Here is a 20,045-nt window from a genome sequence, read left to right as displayed (position 1 = left end):
CAAACTTGAGTACAATCTTTTCATTTATTATTTCTTTTTTCTTCTTTGTTGTATTGGTAAAAATTTCCAGTATAATGTTGAATAGATGTGGTATCCTTGTCCTGGTTCAGATTTTAAAGGGAATGATTTTAACATTTCACTATTGAATATAAGGTTTATTATCCATTTGTGTTTGTAGATACCCTTTATCAATTGTGGAAGTCCCCTCTATTCCTAGTTTGCTAATTTTTATCATGAATGGTTATTGACTTTAATTAAACACAGTTTATACATCTATCAGGATTGTTATTTTTCTTTAATCTTAATCTGCTAATTTTTTAAAAAAGTTTTTATTTAAATTCCAGTTAGTTAACATACAGTGTAATATTAGTTTCAGATGTACAATGTAGCGATTCAACATCCATACATCACCCAGTGCTCATCCTTAATCCCCATCACTTATTTCACCCATCCCCCTCTTAGTCTGCTAATTTTAATAACAAGAATCATAAATAGAGCTTCTACCATAGTAACCTTGCATTCTAAAATAAATTTATCTTGTTGGTAATTTTTACATTGCTAAATCCAGTTTGCTAATATTTTGTTTAGGATTTTACATCTTTGTTGTCAGTGAGATTGACCTGTAAGTTTCCTTTGTTCTACTGTTCCTGTCAAGTGTTGGTAACAAGGTTAGACTAACTTCATAATAAAATGAGTTGCAGGATCTTCCCCTTTCTTCGCATATGTTTAGATATGTATTCTGTGAATGTTTGATAAAAAACGTATCTGTAAATCTGCCTGGGCCTTGGATTTAGTTTGTGGGAAGATTTTAACTACTGATTCAATTTTTTTAATGGTTATAAATTCATTCAAATTTTCTATTTTGGGTCAGTTTGCTGTATATTTTTCTAGCCATATGCTTTAGTTTTCAAATTTATTGGCATACATTTGTTCATATTCTTTCATTATCTTTTAAAATTTCTGCTATCTCTGTAGCTTCAGGACCCCTCCCTTTTTAAAGATTTATTTATTTTGGTGGGGGAGGGGCAGAGGGAGAGAGAGTCCCACGCTGAGTGCAGAGCCCAACTTGGGGCTGGATCCCACCACCCTGAGATCACTACCCGAGCCGAAGCCAAGAGTCGGACGCTTAACTGACTACACCACCCAGGTGTCCCAACACCCCTTTTTTATTCTTGATATTGTTTACTTGTGTTAACTTTCTTATTTTGACCCTTTAGATTTCACTATTTGTGTTGTATACTTCTGTGGGTTTTGACAAATGTATAATGTCGCGCACGTATCATCTTACCAGCATTGCACATATTTTATTCATGCTTTTTAATGAATCTGTTTTTGGCTTTGTTGAGCTTCTGGGTTTATTTTATTATATTTATTCTATTCTCACCTTTTATGTTGACATGCTTTTCAGACTTTTAAAAAATTTAATGGTATAATTTCTTTCTAAGGAACTGCATTCCACAAATTTTGACAAATGCCTTTTATATTATTGTTCAGTATTAGATATTTTAAATTTTTCCATTATGATTTCATCTTTCTCCCAGAATTACTTGGAAGTGAGGTCTTAAATTTCCAAATGTCTAGACGAAATTTATTCCTTTTTGTTATTGAAGTCTTAATTAATTAACTTGTGGCAAGAGAATGTGGTTATGATGCCATCAGTTCTCCAAAATTTGTTGAGACTTGCTTTTTGGCCTATTATATACCATCAGGTTTTGTGAATGTTTTATGTGGGCTTGAGAAGAATGTGAACAGGTATCGGGTTCCTTGTATATGGCTAGTAAGTTAAGCTGCCTGTGTTTGAATCATTTATCTACTTACTAATATTTTTGTTTTCTTGACGTTTCAATAGTTGAGAGAGGGATTTGTTGACATTTTCCACTACAATGGTAGGTTTATACATTTTCCTCTGTAGTTTTATTAATTTTTACTTTATATGTTTTAAGGCTATTTTTGTTAGTTTGGTTTTCTTGCACTTCGCTTTTTTTTTTTTTAATTTGAGCATAGTTGACACGTTTTAAGGCTACTTTATTTGATGCCTATAAATTTAAAATTATTTTTTTCCTGGTAACAAAAACTTTTATCAGTTGAAAGGTATTTTCTTCCTCTTCTGATGATAATATTTCATGTCTTCAGGCTTCTGTTGCTGCTGTTGAGACGTTTGCTGTCTGTTTCATAGTGATGCTTTAATTCTGAAACTGATTGTTTGTTAAACCTTATTATTGCCTCAATATCTGTTAATTTCATTTTTATATTTTCCATATCTTGGACTTTGTGCTGAATTTGAGTAATTTCTTTAGACTTATATGAGTCTCTCTTTGAGTATGTCTTATCTGCAGTTTACCTACTGACTTTTTAATTTCAGTCATTATATTTTTTCATACCTGCAATTGAGTTTTAAAACAACCTTTTTGGTCATTTTTTGATCCTCTTTTGTTGCTTGCTAATTTTTGTGATTCCGTATGGCTATTTTATAGACTTTGTATAATAATTCCAGGATCAGAAGTACTTGGGCATTTCTTGTGATTCTCACTCACGGTGCTGTTGCTTTATATATTTGGTCACCTTTGATTATGATCTCATACTTTTTTTAAATAGACTTTGTTTTTAGAGCAGTTTTAGGTTTAGAGAAAAATTGTGGACCAAGTACAGTGAATTCCCATACACTCTCCCCATTTTCATAGTATCAACATCTTGCATTAATGTGGTACATTAATGTGGTACATTACAATTGATAAGCCAGTATTGATACATCACTATTAACTAAAGTCCATAGTTTACTCTAGGTTTCAGTATTTGTGTTGTACAATTCTGTGGGTTTTGACAAATGCATAATGTCACATACAGTATCATACAGAATAGTTTCACTGCCCTAAAAATCCTCTGTGCTCCACCTCTTTGCCCTTCCCTTGTGAACCCCCGAGTCCTGGCAACTGCTGGTCTTTTTTCTGTCTTTATAGTTTTGCCTTCTCCAGAATGTTGTATGGTTTTAATGTTTATATAGTTTTTACAGACTGGCTTCTTTCATTTAGCAATACACATTTTAGGTTCTTGTATGTCCTTTTGTAACTTGCTAGCTCATTTCTTTTTATCACTGAATAACACCCCATTGTTGGATGTACAGCAGCTTATCCATTCACCTATTGAAGGACATCTTGGTTGCTTCCAGTTTTGGCCCATTATGAATAATGATGCTATAAATATTCGACTGTTGGTTTTGAGCTTTATGTTTTTGACTTCAGAAATGGGGGTTGAAATTGGGCATGTTTTCCTTCTTAGAGTATTTGTGATTACCTTGGCCTGTTGCCAGGGGTCGCTGCTAGCCTGAGACCATGATGCTTTCTCCTCCTACATCTGTCTGAAGGCAGGAGTCTCAGGTTTAGCTCCCTGAATTTGACGCTTGCTTAGAACAGACTTCACCTCTGAGTTGCTAGTGTTGGCATTTACCTTCAGAAAACCTTATCATGTTGCCTTGAAGTTTAGAGTTCTGATTTGGTTTCAGCTTACTTTTTATTTTTTATTTTTTTTTTTGGTAGATGGAAGGTGGGGTTTTGGAGTCCTCCTTTGTTTTCTGTGAGCCCAGAAATGTACTTAAGATAGGTTCTTTATCTAGGATGTAGCTGTTTTGTAATAGGAGGGCCATTTGCAGTTTTTAAGTTTGCTACTCTTGCAGGAGTTCATGGGAATGTGTTTACTTAGATATTTAGTAATTAAAAAAAGTATTATGAACTTAGATTCTTTGGAACTTTATATGTATAATTACTCTGAGGGTTATGTTTAACCCAGAGAAAATTTCATTTGCTTCTATGAGGCACTTTGGGTTGCTATATTTTTTGTAACCATCTTAAACAATGTTTTGGGCTTGGGACCTTTGAGGCCCCTTTATTAGTGGGAATTCTAGTCCCAAATCTTATGAAAGTGGGCTTGTCCTATAGGAGCTCAGGAGAATTCTTCTCCCTTTTTTTTGGCTTTGAACAAGCCAAGGCTAAGCGAGGTACCCCTTTCTTCTTCTGTGGGCCGCATCTTTTCCTGCCTTATTCTGGATGGCTCCTCTAAGGATTCCTGGTTCTAAGGCAGGGTCTCTAATCAGCGCTCTGTCTTGCTTGGGATTCAGGCTTTGTTTCCTTTCCATTGTGTGTGTGGGACATATTCAAACTCAGTATCAAGGTTATCAGATATGGACGGACGCCCTCAGAGTGGGTCCTGCTTGAATCCAGCGCTTGACTACTACTTGGAAATTTTGGTGAATCTTTATGTGTCTGGCCTCCGTTTACTTCCTTTTCTTTACTAAAAAGGGATCTCTTTTTTTTTTAAATGGGACATTTGAAAGATTTTATCTATCACTCTTAGATGCTGTATACTTGGAGGGGTTTCTCTGCAATTCAACTTTGTCACATTTGACGTTCTTAAATTTTCTTTAAACTCTTAGAGACTCGGGCACCTGGGTGGCTCAGTAGGTTAAGCGTCCGCCTTCAGTTCACGTCATGATCCCAGGATCCTGGGATCGAGTCCTGCATCAGATTCCCTGCTCAGCGGGGAGTCTGCTTCTCCCTCTTCCCCTCCCCTCTGTTCTCTCTCTCACTCTCACAAAATAAATAAATAAATAAAATCTTAAAAAAATAAACTCTTAGAGACTCTTCCTCAAACCCTTCTTTATTTTGGGCCCATATATTTATCCTTTGAATGTCTGTTTATTGGTGCTAGGATTGTGGACCATATCTGAACCACCTCTATTTGGTTGCTGTGTGTCTCTCTAGAGCAAAATCCTTCTTTTGAACGTTCTGCTTAAAGTACGATTTTGGTTCCTTCACCATCATGCCTATGTAAGCCTTTGTACACACCTGAACTTCTCATTTCCGTTCTTACTCCCTTTTGATCAATACCTGTAATCAGATCTAATGTTCGAGATAATGGCTCTTGCCCTCAAAGAATGAACGCATAGAAAACAATATGCCAGAATGTCTGATTAAATACTGAGCTGTGTGGTCAGACGAGGGAGGAGTCAGTGTGGGCTGGAGGACTTGGAGAAGGCTTCACTGTTCTGAAGGGTCGGGAGGATTTAGTTAGCTAATATATTCAAGAATAATAAAAAGAGAATCAGTTCAGCAAGAATAAGTGGTTTGTATTTGAAATATCTGGAAATTGGGAGCCTCTGAACATTCTTGGGTTGGGAGGTGAGTATACCATCTTGGAAAATTTGGTGTGGCAGAGCAAGAGACTAAAGGTGGGGACCAACTAGGAACCTCTTGCTTAAATTGAGGTGTGAGGTTATGCAAGCATGAACTAAGGTGGCAGCAGTAGAAATATATACAAATGGGTAGATTGAGAAACCAGGAGAGTGGTACATTTATAATAGCTTAATATAAGGAGAAAAAAGTGAGAAGCTACAAAGTTGTTAACTTGTGCACAACCAAATAATCTACACTTTGCAATGAACCAACTGCCAAAGATAGTGACAATTTATCGTAAACAGGATGAAATATGTCACAATGTCAATGGCAACAGCCAGTAGCAGGCAGGACGGACTCTAGCAGGCCAATACAAATAATAATCCTTTGTTGTTTAGTAAATCTTTACAAAGGCTCTAAACACAGAATGATTAGCATTGTTTTAAAACAGATCATAATGGTCTAACTTTGTGCCTGCTTAGATATCAGAAGACCAGATAACATCAATGTGATTTTTTAAAATGTGATTCTTCATCTTAACAATAAAAAATCTTTCCTATAACATAAAAGTTTTTTTTTTTTTCCCCTCAATAGTAGGTTCTCTTTACTCTAGGCCATAAATGGGAATGGATAGTCTTTCTACTAAGACTAACAAATCTCAGCATATGATCCAAAATTATCCTGTTACTGTAGGGAGGTGGATGGGATGGATTTGGTCATCTAGTTAGCCCATTGCATCCCTAGCACCTATGAGCTTTACTACCTGTTGTATATGATAATATTTTCTTTTATTAAGCTTACCTTCCAGGGCATTAAAAAACTATACCATCCTTGTTGAAAGATTAAAGGCTAGAGTATAACAAGTTGACAATATCTGTAGCATTAGTAATTCATCACATTCAAATAGGTGTTGAATTCTAAATATAGGGAAGGGGGGATTAACTCAGAAAATCATATCTGAATGGGTAAAGTCAGGATTGCCCTTTATGTTCATCCACCTCTTTATTAAGGGTTGAGAAGCAGGTCACTTGGGCATCATCGAGCTTCTAAGAGAAGTTCCCACTCATGTTATTCATTTTGGCTGTTAATTTTTCTTCACAACAATTGTGCTCCTGTATCTGTATGTCTGTGTCTCTGTATTTATCTACCCACCTGTATTTGGTTGCCTGCTTCTTTTTAAAAAGCTTACTCATACTGATCTAGAGTTTAATATTTGAGCCGTCTATCTAGTTTTTACCTCAGGGACTATTTTTTTTTTTTTTTCATTTTCAGGGTTTCTACTTGGTTCTTTTTCACATCCATGCATTCTAGATTGGTATCTGCCCGCTTAGCTTCATATTTTTTTGTTCTTTTAATGGATTTGTAATGTAAGGAACAGAGTTAACTGAAAAATGTCCCTAGGGGCTCACTCTGGGTTGTGTAGACAGCAGGCTGGCTGTACTGTGTTGGGGAATGTGGGAGGCAGTGTCTTCTTTTCTGAGAAGCTGTACACCAGCTTGGCTTCTGATGGGATCTGTGGCTTCCACTCCTCAGCAGGAGCTGTCCAATTCCTGTGGGCGCCGTAGCTGGTATTCCTGATAAATTCCTATAAATGATGGGTACCTGAATCCAGACAGCCTAGTGCCCAAGAAGTAAGTTTGTGTGTACCTTTGCTGGTAGGTTGCTCTCACACTTGCCTCATAAGAAGTTACTACAAGGTGGGGATAGGAGAAGTTACTCAGAAACCTAGACCCATACTGGTGTTTGGCAGAGCACCCAGCACCTACTGTGGAATGATGGAAGGATGGGGGACACTTGCCTTCTCTTGCCGGCACTTGGCTTGTAGTTTTTCCCCTTTCCTGATGAAGCTATCCTTGATCTCTGCTAAGTGATGCTGTGGAGTCAGCCTGAGCATGTGGCAGCCACAGAGGGGTCCGCATGATGTGAGAGACGTTATTCCTCACTTTATCTCTATGATTATTTTAAACAAACTTCTAAGTCCTTGAAGATTTCTTGACTGTTTGCATTTCACTGGGAATGATATACTCTCATTATTGAGGTTTCTTGTTGTCTTAGCATTAACTTTCCTCATAGGCATTTGGATTTTATGCAGATTTATCTTAGTGAGAGAATGAACTTAATTCCTTCCTTTCTTCTCTCCCTCCTTTTCTTTGCTTCCCTCCTTTGCTTTTTCTCTATTTCTCTTGAGATACATTTTCCTTGTCTCATGATTTTTCTGTTACCTCCATATGCTATTATTCTTTTAAAAATTAAAAAAAAATTTATTTTATTTTATTGAGAGAAAGAGTGTGCAAGCAGGGGGGAAGGGGCAGAGAGAGAGAATTTTAAGCAGGTTCCATGCCCAGCATGGAGCCTGACATGGGCTCAATTCCATGACCCTGAGATCATGACCTGAGCCAAAATCAAGAGTTGGACACTTAACTGACTGAGCTACCCAGGCACCCCATGCTATTATTCTTTAAAAGCAAAAACTGATTTCCATTCTTTGCCTACCACTTCTGATCTTTTTCCTTTGATAAAGCAAGCAAGCAAGAAGGCAGATCTCTCTAGAAGGATATCTGAAAAAAAAAATACTGTGCTTTTCCAAGTGTTAGTACTTTGATTCTGCACAGCAAGGAAAATAGTTCTACATAAACTTTGTTTCTTCAGCAAAACTTATGATTGACTAACTCCTGACAAAAGCAACTGGTAGAATGTCTAACCTTCATGGCTTGGTTTAGATGGAGTCCATATGCTTTATACAGAACCTTCCTACATGACCTGATCAATGAGGGACACTGTGGTCATTGTATGAAGAACTTTTATCCATTAATTTTGGAGCGTGTTTTCCTGAATTTCCCTTTTCTGAAATTTGTTTTCTTACCTCCTTTTTTTCAATTTTTGCCCCAGACTTCATTGTATATTTATTTCATTTATTTATATAACATTACGTATCCCTGTCCTTTGCCTCTGAGCAAATGCTACTGAAGGTGATGGCTGTAGATGAGTGTCACAAAATAAATCCTTTCACAAGACATACAGCTGAAAACTAATTTTTGGTTTTGAGCCAAATGCTACTTTTACACATCCTCATTCTATTTGGTTGTCATGTAAATTCTTAAATGTAATGCTTGTATCTCCTGAATTTGTTTCTTTAAATTACTTCCACTGTAAGAATCCTTTCCCTTCTTGTCCTTTGGGCCTACATTTACAATTAATGCTGTTTTAGGATAAACTTAGTATTTCTCCTCTTGTTATATCGTTCCAATTTTAGTATATGCGCTGCCGAAGCGAGCACTCTCCTCTTGTTATAAAGAATGGTTACTTTCTCACTAATTTTTTTTTTTTTGCTTTGCCATTTGTTCTCAATTTACTATAAGTTGTTAGTGAGGATTCTAAGTTCCTATATGGTTTATTTTCCTCAGCAGGTGGCTTGTAAGAAAATTCTAGAAGTTGATTCACTTACATCAGAGCGTGCAGATGTCATTAGACCAGGTATTAACGTTTCTGTAGCGATTGCTTGCCAAAGAGGGAAGTCTGAAAGACGGTGCCAATGGCTTTGTCTTACATTCTACATGGACAACCCCCTTCTCACAGCTGTATCAGGGAGCGTTGTGATATGAGTGTGACTGGGGAAGCTTCTTTCACCTAACATATCAGGTATCAGACATAGTCTCTAAGGGCTCTATTATGTTGCTGTTTTCATTTCCTGTACGGTGCTTTGTTATTCTCTGTCACCCTGCTGACTAGAGGGTTGTCTATCCTTTCTATGTTTTATAAAATACTGGGGAGGATTATCTAAAAAAGTATTATATATTACATTATATAAATAAAGTATTATAAAAAGTATTATACACTGCTGTACTGTAATGAGTTCCTGTTGCATTTTTATGAAAACAACTATGAGTTCACATTGAACATACCATCATCAATACGTTCCCAATGTTTTCCCAATATCCCTCTAATGCACTGTAGTGGCACACACCCTTTTTTGGTACCTTATTTATCAGAGATATAGATAGTTGAGGAGATTCGGGATGTTTTCTAGGACATCTGATTAAACATCATCAAATACTAATTAAAATGATGTCACATGAGTCAGAAAATACCAATATTGTATTTGTCTTGGGACAAAGGGAAAGGAAAACAGGTTTGGGGTTAGGTTAGGAATATGTTTTTACCCTCTAGAAGGGAAAGTGTTTGGGCTTGAGCTGAGGGAAGTCTGGAGGGAATTTATCTGCTGGTAATGGTGGACATCACCTCTTCTGCACATTGTAGATCTTGGGCCAAGTCTTCAAGCAGCCTTAGATGCCAACCAGGGAAGCAGAAACTGTCAGCCATGACCCCATAATTGTCCAAATTAGCTTTACATGCAAAGTCAGATAAGTAGATCTAGGGTGATTTTAGGGCTCTGTAACCCTCTAGGTATCTTCCTAAATGACTGGTATATGATGTTACTCTTAGATGGGAGGGAGAAAAAAAATATCATTCCACAGTAAGGTTATCATTCAGTTGTCTGAAGGAGGTGACATTTGTTATGAAGAGCTTCAACTAAATTATAATCTGATCGGTGAATCAAAATATAAAAGACTGGTTATTGGATTTTCTTTCATGTTTTGGAAGAAGGTGGGAAGGGAAATGAAGGCATTTGACATCTGAAGTTGGGAGAGTGGTGATTGGTAAGTGATGTCACTAATGGAGTTGAATAATGGTTATAGGAAGAGAAGGCTAGGGATACAGATGGGGAGCAGAATGCTTTGCAGACTTGCTGACTTGACAACATTGCTGAGGAAGGACATCCTTTAACTTCATTGGGGTGGGGACAAAGAGAAGACGTGCACTGAGCTATTTTAATCATGCAGCTGCAGATGCAGGCAGTTCTACATTGTAGGATTTGGAAAGTCTTTTTTTTTTTTTTTAATAAGCACGACTGCCCTTGTTGAAATTAAGGAGCCAGATTCCCATTAATTGGTGCCAATATTTAGTTCACCATATAGTTCATACAATATCACTTCCCTATATAATTTTTGCTATTGATATAAAAGTTTGCTTGACTGATGCAAAATAAATTTTGGGGGGTAGCTATATTCAGAATCAGTATTTGCTTAGGTATTCACTTTTTGAGTCTCTGTCTAGAACTTTGTTACCCATCCAATTTCTAGACTCTTCTAGAAATATCTAGACCCTTCTAGACTATTCTTGCTATATTGTTTCTAAACCTACTGTTTTATGTTACAGTATATGCTATGCAATTAAAAATCTAGCTGCCTCTATGAAATCACTGAACTTAGCAGTTTCCCATACTCCATTAGAGGAAATAAGTTCAAATTCTTCCAGATGACAAGAAATAATTATAATAAAGTGCAAATACTTTTGCAGTGCCATATTTATTCTTCATCACAGTTGTCAAAAGGATAATTTGGGTATCTACTATATGCATGGCACCGTTCTCAGTGTTACACATTTTTTTTCTGAGCCTGTTCAGCTCTGGGACTCTGCATAAGTTATACTTCTGCATTTTGTACCTCACTAATATTTTGATGTTAGAATGAAGGCATGACTTTGTAGATTTGGCCACGGACCTAAGATCAAAGTTACATAGGGTATAAAACATATAATCAATTTCTGCCCTTTCTGGAGGAAAACTTTTGGAACACCTTTACTTAGAGCATTTTGGCATCAAAATAAGAAAATGAAACCTAAGTGTAATTACATAGTTTACATATTTCTTAAATTCCCCTGATACGCTTTGGAATCATCCAGATGTTCTATGGGTTAATATTTTTGTTCTGTTTAATTACATTGAACTATTTTCTGAAATTAAAAGGGGCTGCTTATTGAATTCTCCAGTGCTGCCTCTTTTGTTGACTGCTGGCAATTTTAAATTAAAATAATTATTCTTCATAATTCCCATACTTATGGAGTTTAGCATTGTCTGTATCTTCCCCTGGGCTGAACTAAAGAGCATAGCTTTTTGTAATGTAGTACGTTTTGCCTGAGATTACTTTTCTTAAAACAAGACAGTTGCTTTTTCTTCAGGTCATTGTTTGAAAAATAGACTTAAATATATTTGCTAAAGCTTTGCCTGTGTTTGCAACTGATTTTTTTAAAGGTGACATATATCAGAAACATCTCCTTTCCACTATAGGAGCTTTGTCAATCTTTAGACTTGGTAATATCTTAATCCTGGTTTGTAGTACAAACTTGGTTTTCTTTAATATTTCTTTTCTTCCAGAAAAAAAATGAACATGGCCTTTTTAAATTTCAACCTCCACCTTTGTGATCAGAAAAAGGAAATTTCATCGTATTTCTAGCTTTTGAAATTTCTGCTTCTCATCAATAATTTTTGCTATCAGATAGAAACCCTGTTTGTCTCATTCTCTGACCCCCTGTCTTTATCCATCTAAATACTTGCCATTCGTATCAGCACTTGGGCTCCTTTCCTCTACTGCACTGGCTTCTCTTAGGTATGTAGCTTTACATTTGCTTCTACAAGTTTTTAGGATTCACTTACTGCTTGTTGTCTCGCAGACAATCTCTCGCATTCTTTTTTCTCTTTATTTACCTGCAGTAGAGGTTGGACTGTTTTCCTTTCCCTCCTAGCATTTGTTAGGATGGATAGGTGACACAATCCTGGACTCCAGCAGTAACACTGTGAATGTTTTCAGCGTTCACTAGTCTTTACTTTTTGCAGTTCCAGTTCTGTTGAGTGAAAGAGACAGGTGGTCAGAAAGGTAGAAAGTAATTTTGAAGACTATCAATGGCACGATAAAACAAGGAGAGTGGGGTTTAAAGAAAATGATAGTGAGCTACAGAATCAAATGCTAAAGAAAGTTTTGGTGATTATGAGTCATTGGCACATAAAGCAATTTTAATACAGTGTGATAGAGAGTATTCTTTTGAGAAATCTAGTGGGGCCATAACCTGAGATGCACGAGTACTCCCAAGGAGGGGCAGTATCACTGAAAAATGCTTGGTTATCCTCAACTTAGCCATATTTTTAAAGAGGTGAGAAAGAATCAGTAGACAGCAGAAACTACTCATGCACAGGAAACAGAGGTGAAGCACGGAGAGGAGGCAGGGGAGATGGAATTTGAAAAATCCATGCACCAAAAGTTTTTTTTTTTTTTTTTTTCCTCTGAGACACAGCAGGAAAGGTAAGTTTGTGGATGGTACTGGAATTTGCAGGTGGAAAAGAAGAAATGTTCATTTGCTCCATAAAATGGTAGGAGAGGTTATTTGCTAAGATCGCATTCAGATTGGAAGCCTCTGTCTTGGACAGTATTTGCCAGGAACAGAAGCAAAGACGAATACAAAGCTTACTAAGTGGTGATGGGTCAGCACTGGTCAAGTCACTCTCCTTCTTGAAGCCTTTCCTCAGAATTCTTTGACGAGCATGGACAGTTTTTTCCTTTCTTTCTTGGTTTGTATTAATTTTGTGATTTGTCATGGAAACAGCTTGGGACAAATGAAATTACATTGATTGTCTTTGCATATTTTTGTTACTTTTCCCTGAACTTAGATTGGGGTCCCCTTTAACTGTGAGAACCCGACACCATCAATATAGTCAGGAGTTCAGTGTGTTTTTGACTCAAGTTGGACTTGACATTCATCCCAGTGCCATTTTGTACATATTGTAAATCAGGAAGGCAATCAGGTCCCACTCTACTAATTGCCCTCTCTCTTGCAACACGCACTAGCTCTTCTTGCCATCCTCTGTACACGCTCATATGGGCTCTTTCTGCAGTACCTTTGGCTAAAGTGACTTCTTCACCTAACAAGTGCCCCCCTCCCTCCACATGTTTCTCATGCTTAAATAGTTTTCATCTTTCAAGACCTTGGCTTCCACTTGACCTCTTTCATAAAGCTGTCTAAAGATAGAGCTATTCTCCCTTTCTCTCTCTGTATAGTGAATTCTGCTCAGTTCAAATCTTTATTTTCATATTTCTTCCAGTTTTCTTAGTTAGACTATAATTTTCTTGTGGGAAGGACCACATACCCTATTTCTTTTAGATCCACTCACCTTTGTCTAGTACCAGGCATGTATTAAGTCTTAATAAATGCTCAGGTATTAAATTATTTGTAATGTGTTTTATTTTTATTTAGTGATTATAAGAGTTGATATTTAAAATATGTCACTCCCTATATTTGTCTTTTATTGTGCTGCTACAGATAATGGTTGTTACAGTGAAATATTTTTGGCATTTCAGGACCTCTTAATAAGCTTTATTAATTTATTAACTTAAAATATTATTTTTTAATTTAAATTTTATTTTCCTTTCTTCATTTTCATGGTTCTGTACATGCTTGGCTGGCCCCAAGTCGTGACTCTTAGGGATGTCATGGTAACCTGGCAGAGAATTCTTGGGTTAAAGTGTTCTTTCCTTCCATCTCTGATATGTTTTTTCAGCTGTTATGATATGCTTTTTCACCTTTTTTTTACCCCCTGTAGTTTATCCCCCATGATAAAATTACACATTTTATCACCTGGATTTTTACTATTCCTTCTCCTATCGGCTCTGTAAAGCAATGATATGTCTGGTATATTTAGCATAAGGAAATACACTGTGTAATAACTTTTCCTTTTTAACTTAACTCATTAATTATTAGTAATACCATCTATCATGTAATTTGGCTGTTATTGGGGATTGGTAATTTGCATGATTCCTTCAAGCCAAGGAACGTTTTATGGGATAAAAAAGTAGAACGGTAACATTTAGGTTGAAAAATAAATTACAAAATAATTATCAAATATATTTATTATTTATTACAAAATAAATAAATTTATTACAAAGCTATGTATGGGGTAAAAATACATACTTGTGTTTATTTTAGGAATCAAGCATTTTAAGTCCAGTGCAGGATGGAACAAGGAAACCTCAGATTGACAGCAATAAGAGCAATAATTACCGGATTGTAAAGGAGGTCAGCACATGTCAAATGTTTTTATATGGGTTTATATTTGGGTGGCAAATAACTTTTGCTTGTGTATTACATTTAATGTTATATTCCTTATATTTAACGCTTTTCTTCTTTTTAAAGATTTTGATTAGACTAAGTAAACTCTGTGTCCAGAATAAAAAGTGTCGGAATCAACATCAACGATTACTGAAAAATATGGGCGCTCATTCGGTGGTGTTGGATCTTCTGAAGATACCCTATGAAAAAGTTAGTGCTTAGTTACTTTTTTTTAAAAAAAAAGTTTTTATTTTGATATGATTTCAAATATATAACAAAGTTATAAGAATTTTTTTCCCCTGAACTGCTTGGAAGTGAGTCGCCAACCTGATCAGCCCCGAGCCCTTTGGTGTGTGGTTCCTACGCAAAGGATGCTCTTCTTTCTGCATAATCACATGACAAGTTTCCAGATCAGGGAAGAGCATGACACTTGACTGCCACTTAATCCTCAGGCGCCAGTCGTATTTCTCTCATCATCTCAACTGTGTCCTGTTTGACAAAAAGGTCCACTTCAGAAACAGGTGCTGTTTGGTTGTCATGTTTGTTTATCTCCTCATGCTGGCACTCCTAGGAAATTGACACTTTTGAAGACAGACCAGCTCTTTTGAAGACTGTTCCTTCATTTGGGCCAGCTAATATTGCCTCGTAATTAGATTCAGTTATGCATCATTGGCAGGAACATAACAGAAGTGAGGCTAAGTTCTTCCCACCACTTCCTATCAAGAGGCACATGATTTTGATTTTGATCCCATTACTGATGGTGTTTACTTCGATCACTTGATTAAGGTGGTGTCTGCCAGGATTCTTCACTGTGAAGTACTCATTTTCCCTTGGTAATTAATGAGTATTTTGTGGAGAGGTTCTTTGAAACTAAGTAAATATACCGTTCTTCATCAAACTTTCAATCTATTTATTCACTTATTTATTTGAATCCGTATAAACTTGTAGATGCTCATTTTATTCCCTAGGTTACACTAGGCTTCTCTAATTATCTTTTTTATTCTCAGATGGTCCCCAGTCTGCCCAGTGGCTCCCCTTTGAGCTAGCTTCTCTGTCCTCTAACATGCACATCATTCTTGAGTAGTTCTTTGCTTTTCACACATTAAGATGTTCCAGGGTCACCATGCATTTTTCTTACTCCAGCTCTGGAATCAGCCATTTCTTTAAGTGGCCCCAGTTCCGTTTGGGGGAGAACGATTGTAGAAGCAAAGTTCTGAGAACTAAGTGTACTTACTGCTTTTGGGGTTTTGTTCTTCTAGGCCCTCTAAAGAGACAAAGCCAAGGAACATACGTGTGTGTTGAAATACTCATTTGTTAATACAGTCAATAGCTAATCTTCCATCACTGCAGCAGCCCCCTGCTCCATATGGACACCCTCTGCCCCTCACTCGGGCTCTGACGGCACCAGGGTGGATGCCCCCTTTATCTCCCGGGTGCTACCTGCCACGCCATGCCTCTCCTGGTGCAGATGTTCTCCCCACTTGGACTTACACTCCTTGGATGGGGTTGCTTCCCGATTCAGCCTACTTTTTAACATGTAAACTTATCAATTCTACCCTTCCTTAGGTGGCATAATTCATTCTATGGCACACAATGCAATAAAAGAATTATTGAAAGGCAACAAAAGGTATTAAATCCTCAGCATTTACTACCCACATTATTTCATCTTTGATATTGTAACATGGGCATTGGACACGTGACCAAGTCCCTTCTTCTAGTAATATAACTTAGCATTCAGTATTTTACTACTACATTATGTTTATAGATTTGCTCAGTTTTAATAACTGGATGGTGCAGAAACAAAAAAAAGAGTAAGAGGAGAGTTTCAAAGAAATGTCAAATACAGTGGAATTGGGCCTGGTGTTCTTCTGTGTTGGCTAGCTTTCAGTGGGGACTGGGTATTCCTGTGGCTGAAGTCTCATTGATGTCTTTCAACTATCCCTGCATTACACAAGTAGAGGAAAGTGTTAGTAGATTTTGAATTAAAATTTTCTATTTTTAAGTCAGGAATGAAGTTTTTGGTCTCATTTACTCTTCTAGTTAAAGCATCCCTATTTTAAATATGAGGAAATGGGCCTATTAATGATCTTGGGCTGTTTGTTTAGTTATAGATGGCGTAAGCTATAGACTCTTAGAAAAAAAAGAAAACATTAAATTATTTATTAAAACTACTACTAAAAACATGAGTCCATTTTGTATCTCTGACACTATCTACATGACAAATTGGATAATCAACTACTCAGAAAGAATTTAGGTGGTTTCAGTGCTATCTCCATAGTGTTATGGGATTTGGGAAAATGACAGTGTATACGGAAAGCAACTTACGAGTACATGTGTTCAGAAAGAGGGGGACCCAAAAAGATTGGGGAATAGAGGAGATCAGAAAGCAAAGAGGAAAAGGAAAACAAAGAGGTGGAAATAGACAATATAAATAGCAAAAGGATGGGTATTAAGGAATGCACATGTGGTGGTGAGCACTGGGTGTTATATGCAACTAATGAATCATGGAACACTACATCAAAAACTAATGATGTACTATATGTTGGCTAATTGAACATAATAAAATAAAATAAAAAAATAAATCGCAAAAGGCCAGGGTTGAGGGGAGGATAGAGTCGAGATGAGGTCAGAAATATATATAGAGAGAGAAAGAGAAATTTACCGGGGCGGGGGCAGGGAATAGAGGAACAGTGAATGGAGAGAAGAAAGGGACTAGGGACAAAGCAAGAGGATGAGGGATGACGGATGCTGGGAAAAGCAGCAGGAAGGGAAGAGTTTGAGAAGGAGGAGGATCTAGAACGTAGGGAAAGAGGAGAAAACAAGAAACAGGAAGATTCAGATACATGAAAATATTGGGAAAGAGAGCAAGTCCCACAGAAGGGAAGGATGAGAAGGATGGGAGTGAAGCAGAGAAGGGAGGGAACAGAGAGAGTGAAGGGCCAGAGAGAGAGGAAGGCAGGACAGACGAGCTCTGGGCAAAGAGGCTGTGGGCACAGAGGTGGGGGAGGAAGATGCAGCTGTGGGCAGATGGGAGAATGTAGTGGATAGGCAGAGAGGTTGGGGAGAAAGAGAGACAGACTGAAACAAAGAGGGGTTGAGAGAGTGGAGCAGAATAGGTAATAGAAGGAGAAATAAAGAGAAGGTGAGAAACATCTAGAAGACGGTGGGGGTTGATGGTAACAGTGGGATAACGGCAGGGGTAGGGAGGTGTAGAAACAGAAAGGGCACAGAGGAAGGGGAGCAAAACACAGTAGCAGAGAGGATAAGAGAACATGTGGGAAAGAAAATGCTTTTTCATAATATTTGGTATTATGGTATATTTGTTTCTCTGTATCATCGCTACTCTTTCACTTACAGAATGATGAAAAGATGAACGAAGTGATGAATCTGGCCCACACATTCCTGCAGAATTTCTGTCGGGGAAATCCACAGAACCAAGTTCTCCTTCATAAACATCTGAATTTGTTTTTAACCCCTGGTGTAAGTATTTGAGTGACTTCTAATATTGATAGTAAAGTGTCCCCCCGATTCATTTTAGCAGCATTGATGAATGGAATTTTATTAATCTTTACCACCATATTAGTCTTTACCACCTTATTTTTTTCCTTGTAAGCGTTCTCTCCCTAAAAGTGAATATGTTTTTTTTTTTTTCCATTAAGGAAACATTCACAGAAACTTGAAATATTACATGAATTTTACCTGCAAGTGACAACTTCCTTTATATGTATATAGTTTAACATTAGGAAAAAATCTAGTAGAACCAAGAGCAACTTCAATGCCATGAGTGAGATAAATATGGAAAACTCAAAGGTAGAGGTAATTCCGTAAAATGTGTGTCAGTGGATACTAGGGAAGAACTAACTTTGAGTAATAGATAATTAATCTCAAGAATCCTGTTGCCAACACGTTGACCTTTATGATAATCAACTCCTTTTTCCAACTAAATTCCTCTGTGAGCTCAGTTTGCTTTTAGTGGTGAATGATCTCATTGCATTTCGTAGAAGGCTTGCCCAGGAAACTCACTATGGCTTTGCATAAAATAAAAAACTGATCACAAGCAGGGAAATTAGTCTAAGCACTGTAACACAGAAAATTGATCTTGTTAGAATTACAAGGGTACATTCCTCTCTGGTTAGCTCCTGGAAGCAGAAACCATGCGGCACATCTTCATGAACAATTACCACCTCTGCAATGAGATCAGCGAGAGAGTTGTGCAGCACTTTGTGCATTGCATCGAGACACATGGCCGCCACGTGGAGTACCTGAGGTTTTTGCAAACGATTGTAAAAGCAGATGGTAAATATGTGAAGAAATGCCAGGATATGATAATGACAGAGGTATGTTCTCGGTTTTCATTTTAACAGCTTCACATAAGTAATGTGCTCAAGGATGCGTTTTCTGTTAAAGTATAGTATAAAACACCCCCACAGGATAGGTGTGGAAAATAATTTCGTCCTGATGGCTTAAGCAACAAGTATATTTTGTTTAAATCTGGTGAAGTAACATACCATTAAGTTGATTGTATAATTTTCCGAGTTTATTTTTCTTTTTGATCCTTAAGGAATTTGTGTACTTTAAATAGCAAAATTCTGTGAGATGTTATAATTGAGAATGAAAGTGACACATTTTATATTTTTAAGTTTTCAGTCTGTAACAAAGATGGTTGTAACTCTGTTTTCCCACTGCCTTTTTTGCTCTATTCCTGAAAGAAAGAATCCATGTTCTCTGCTACTGTTTGCAGAAGGGTTTTAAGGGCATTAAGTTAATTAATAGCAATTATCCATCAGTGATTTATGATATGTGGGAGCTTAAGTTGAAAATTTAAGAAATGCAGATGGTTGAAGTGCCTCATTTATTTTGTTCTCTTCATTGTGATATTTGACATTGAGCGAGATTTATACAATGAGTAAGTTACTCACCAGGAACCAAGTGGTACTTTGGAGAAATTGAGTCCGTTTGGGTAAATCATTGCTCTGTGACTTAATGGTTCTCTAAAGGCCTGGATGGATTAAGCCAGCTTTCAACCCTGGCTACCAAACAGTTATGTAATAGATTATATTGATTGAGGGGATTTTCATAATTATATACTTTCAATTTGGGAATGAGGGGAGGGGGACTCCTATACTGATATAATGTGAGTCCCTCCTGCCCCATAGAAATCTTAAAATTAGTTCAGCTTAAAGCCTTGAATTTTTAATGTACATTATTTTTATTAAGCATTTTAAAGATCATTTTAAAATTTACCTTTTCCTTATCTATATTTACATTCGTAATTGTTGTTCATTGCCTAGAAATGTGGGAACTAATTTGATTTTGCATTATGATCATCAAGGAAAGAATTAAAATGGGAAAGCAGCAAATAAAAATTAGCAAAATTTTATGATACCTATTAGGGGAAGTGTTTTTATGTGGAAAGAAGTATTTGTAATATTATATTGTGTTGACATATAATACATATTTTAACACATGTACATTCTCTTTCAACAAAACGTTCAAAGCAAGCCAGTTGTTTTATCGATTTAAATCTGTTATCAATTTAATTAAAATAGAGAAAAAATATATCCCCCAAATATCTCCCATTGGGGTTAGAAAATTGGTACTGATAGTAGACAATAAGATATTATGCAGTTTGAGCAATAAAAGTACCACCTGCTGGAATTCTCCACTAAAATTATATAAATAAAATAGGAAGGAAAATGTATATCCTAAAAGCTCCTGCTTATTCATTTCTTTGTTTCTCTCTCTCTTTCTCATTTTAAGTCTTTTTTTTTCTCCATTTCTCTCATCTCCGCTTTTACCTCCATTCCCTACTGGTGCCCACGACACATGGAATTTCCAGATTCTTGTAAAGTTGCATTTGGCTCAAAGTACATGCTTTTTTATTCTGTCACTATTGAAGGGGGTTGGGATATTTTACTCTGCTTTAGTAAAATTAGACTTAGG

The 20,045-nt window shown here is 36.8% G+C and overlaps 1 protein-coding gene across 6 annotated transcripts in view; it reads left to right on the top strand.

Annotated features, from left to right (window-relative positions):
* The window catches only part of ITPR2 (inositol 1,4,5-trisphosphate receptor type 2), a 493,497-nt gene that overhangs the window by 198,214 nt on the left and 275,238 nt on the right, over window positions 1–20,045 (top strand). For all 6 annotated transcript variants that reach the window (XM_032432655.1, XM_032432656.1, XM_032432658.1 and 3 more), the window contains 4 exons: window positions 13,980–14,069; window positions 14,187–14,312; window positions 17,460–17,582; window positions 18,239–18,439. In XM_032432655.1, the coding sequence (XP_032288546.1) occupies window positions 13,980–14,069; window positions 14,187–14,312; window positions 17,460–17,582; window positions 18,239–18,439 (540 nt within the window). The remainder of the gene's footprint in view (window positions 1–13,979; window positions 14,070–14,186; window positions 14,313–17,459; window positions 17,583–18,238; window positions 18,440–20,045) is intronic.

This window comes from Phoca vitulina, unplaced genomic scaffold (genome assembly GCF_004348235.1).
Source record: "Phoca vitulina isolate PV1807 unplaced genomic scaffold, GSC_HSeal_1.0 scaffold49, whole genome shotgun sequence".
NCBI classification, from domain to species: Eukaryota; Metazoa; Chordata; class Mammalia; order Carnivora; family Phocidae; genus Phoca; species Phoca vitulina.
This window is presented reverse-complemented; position numbering and strand designations above follow the sequence as displayed.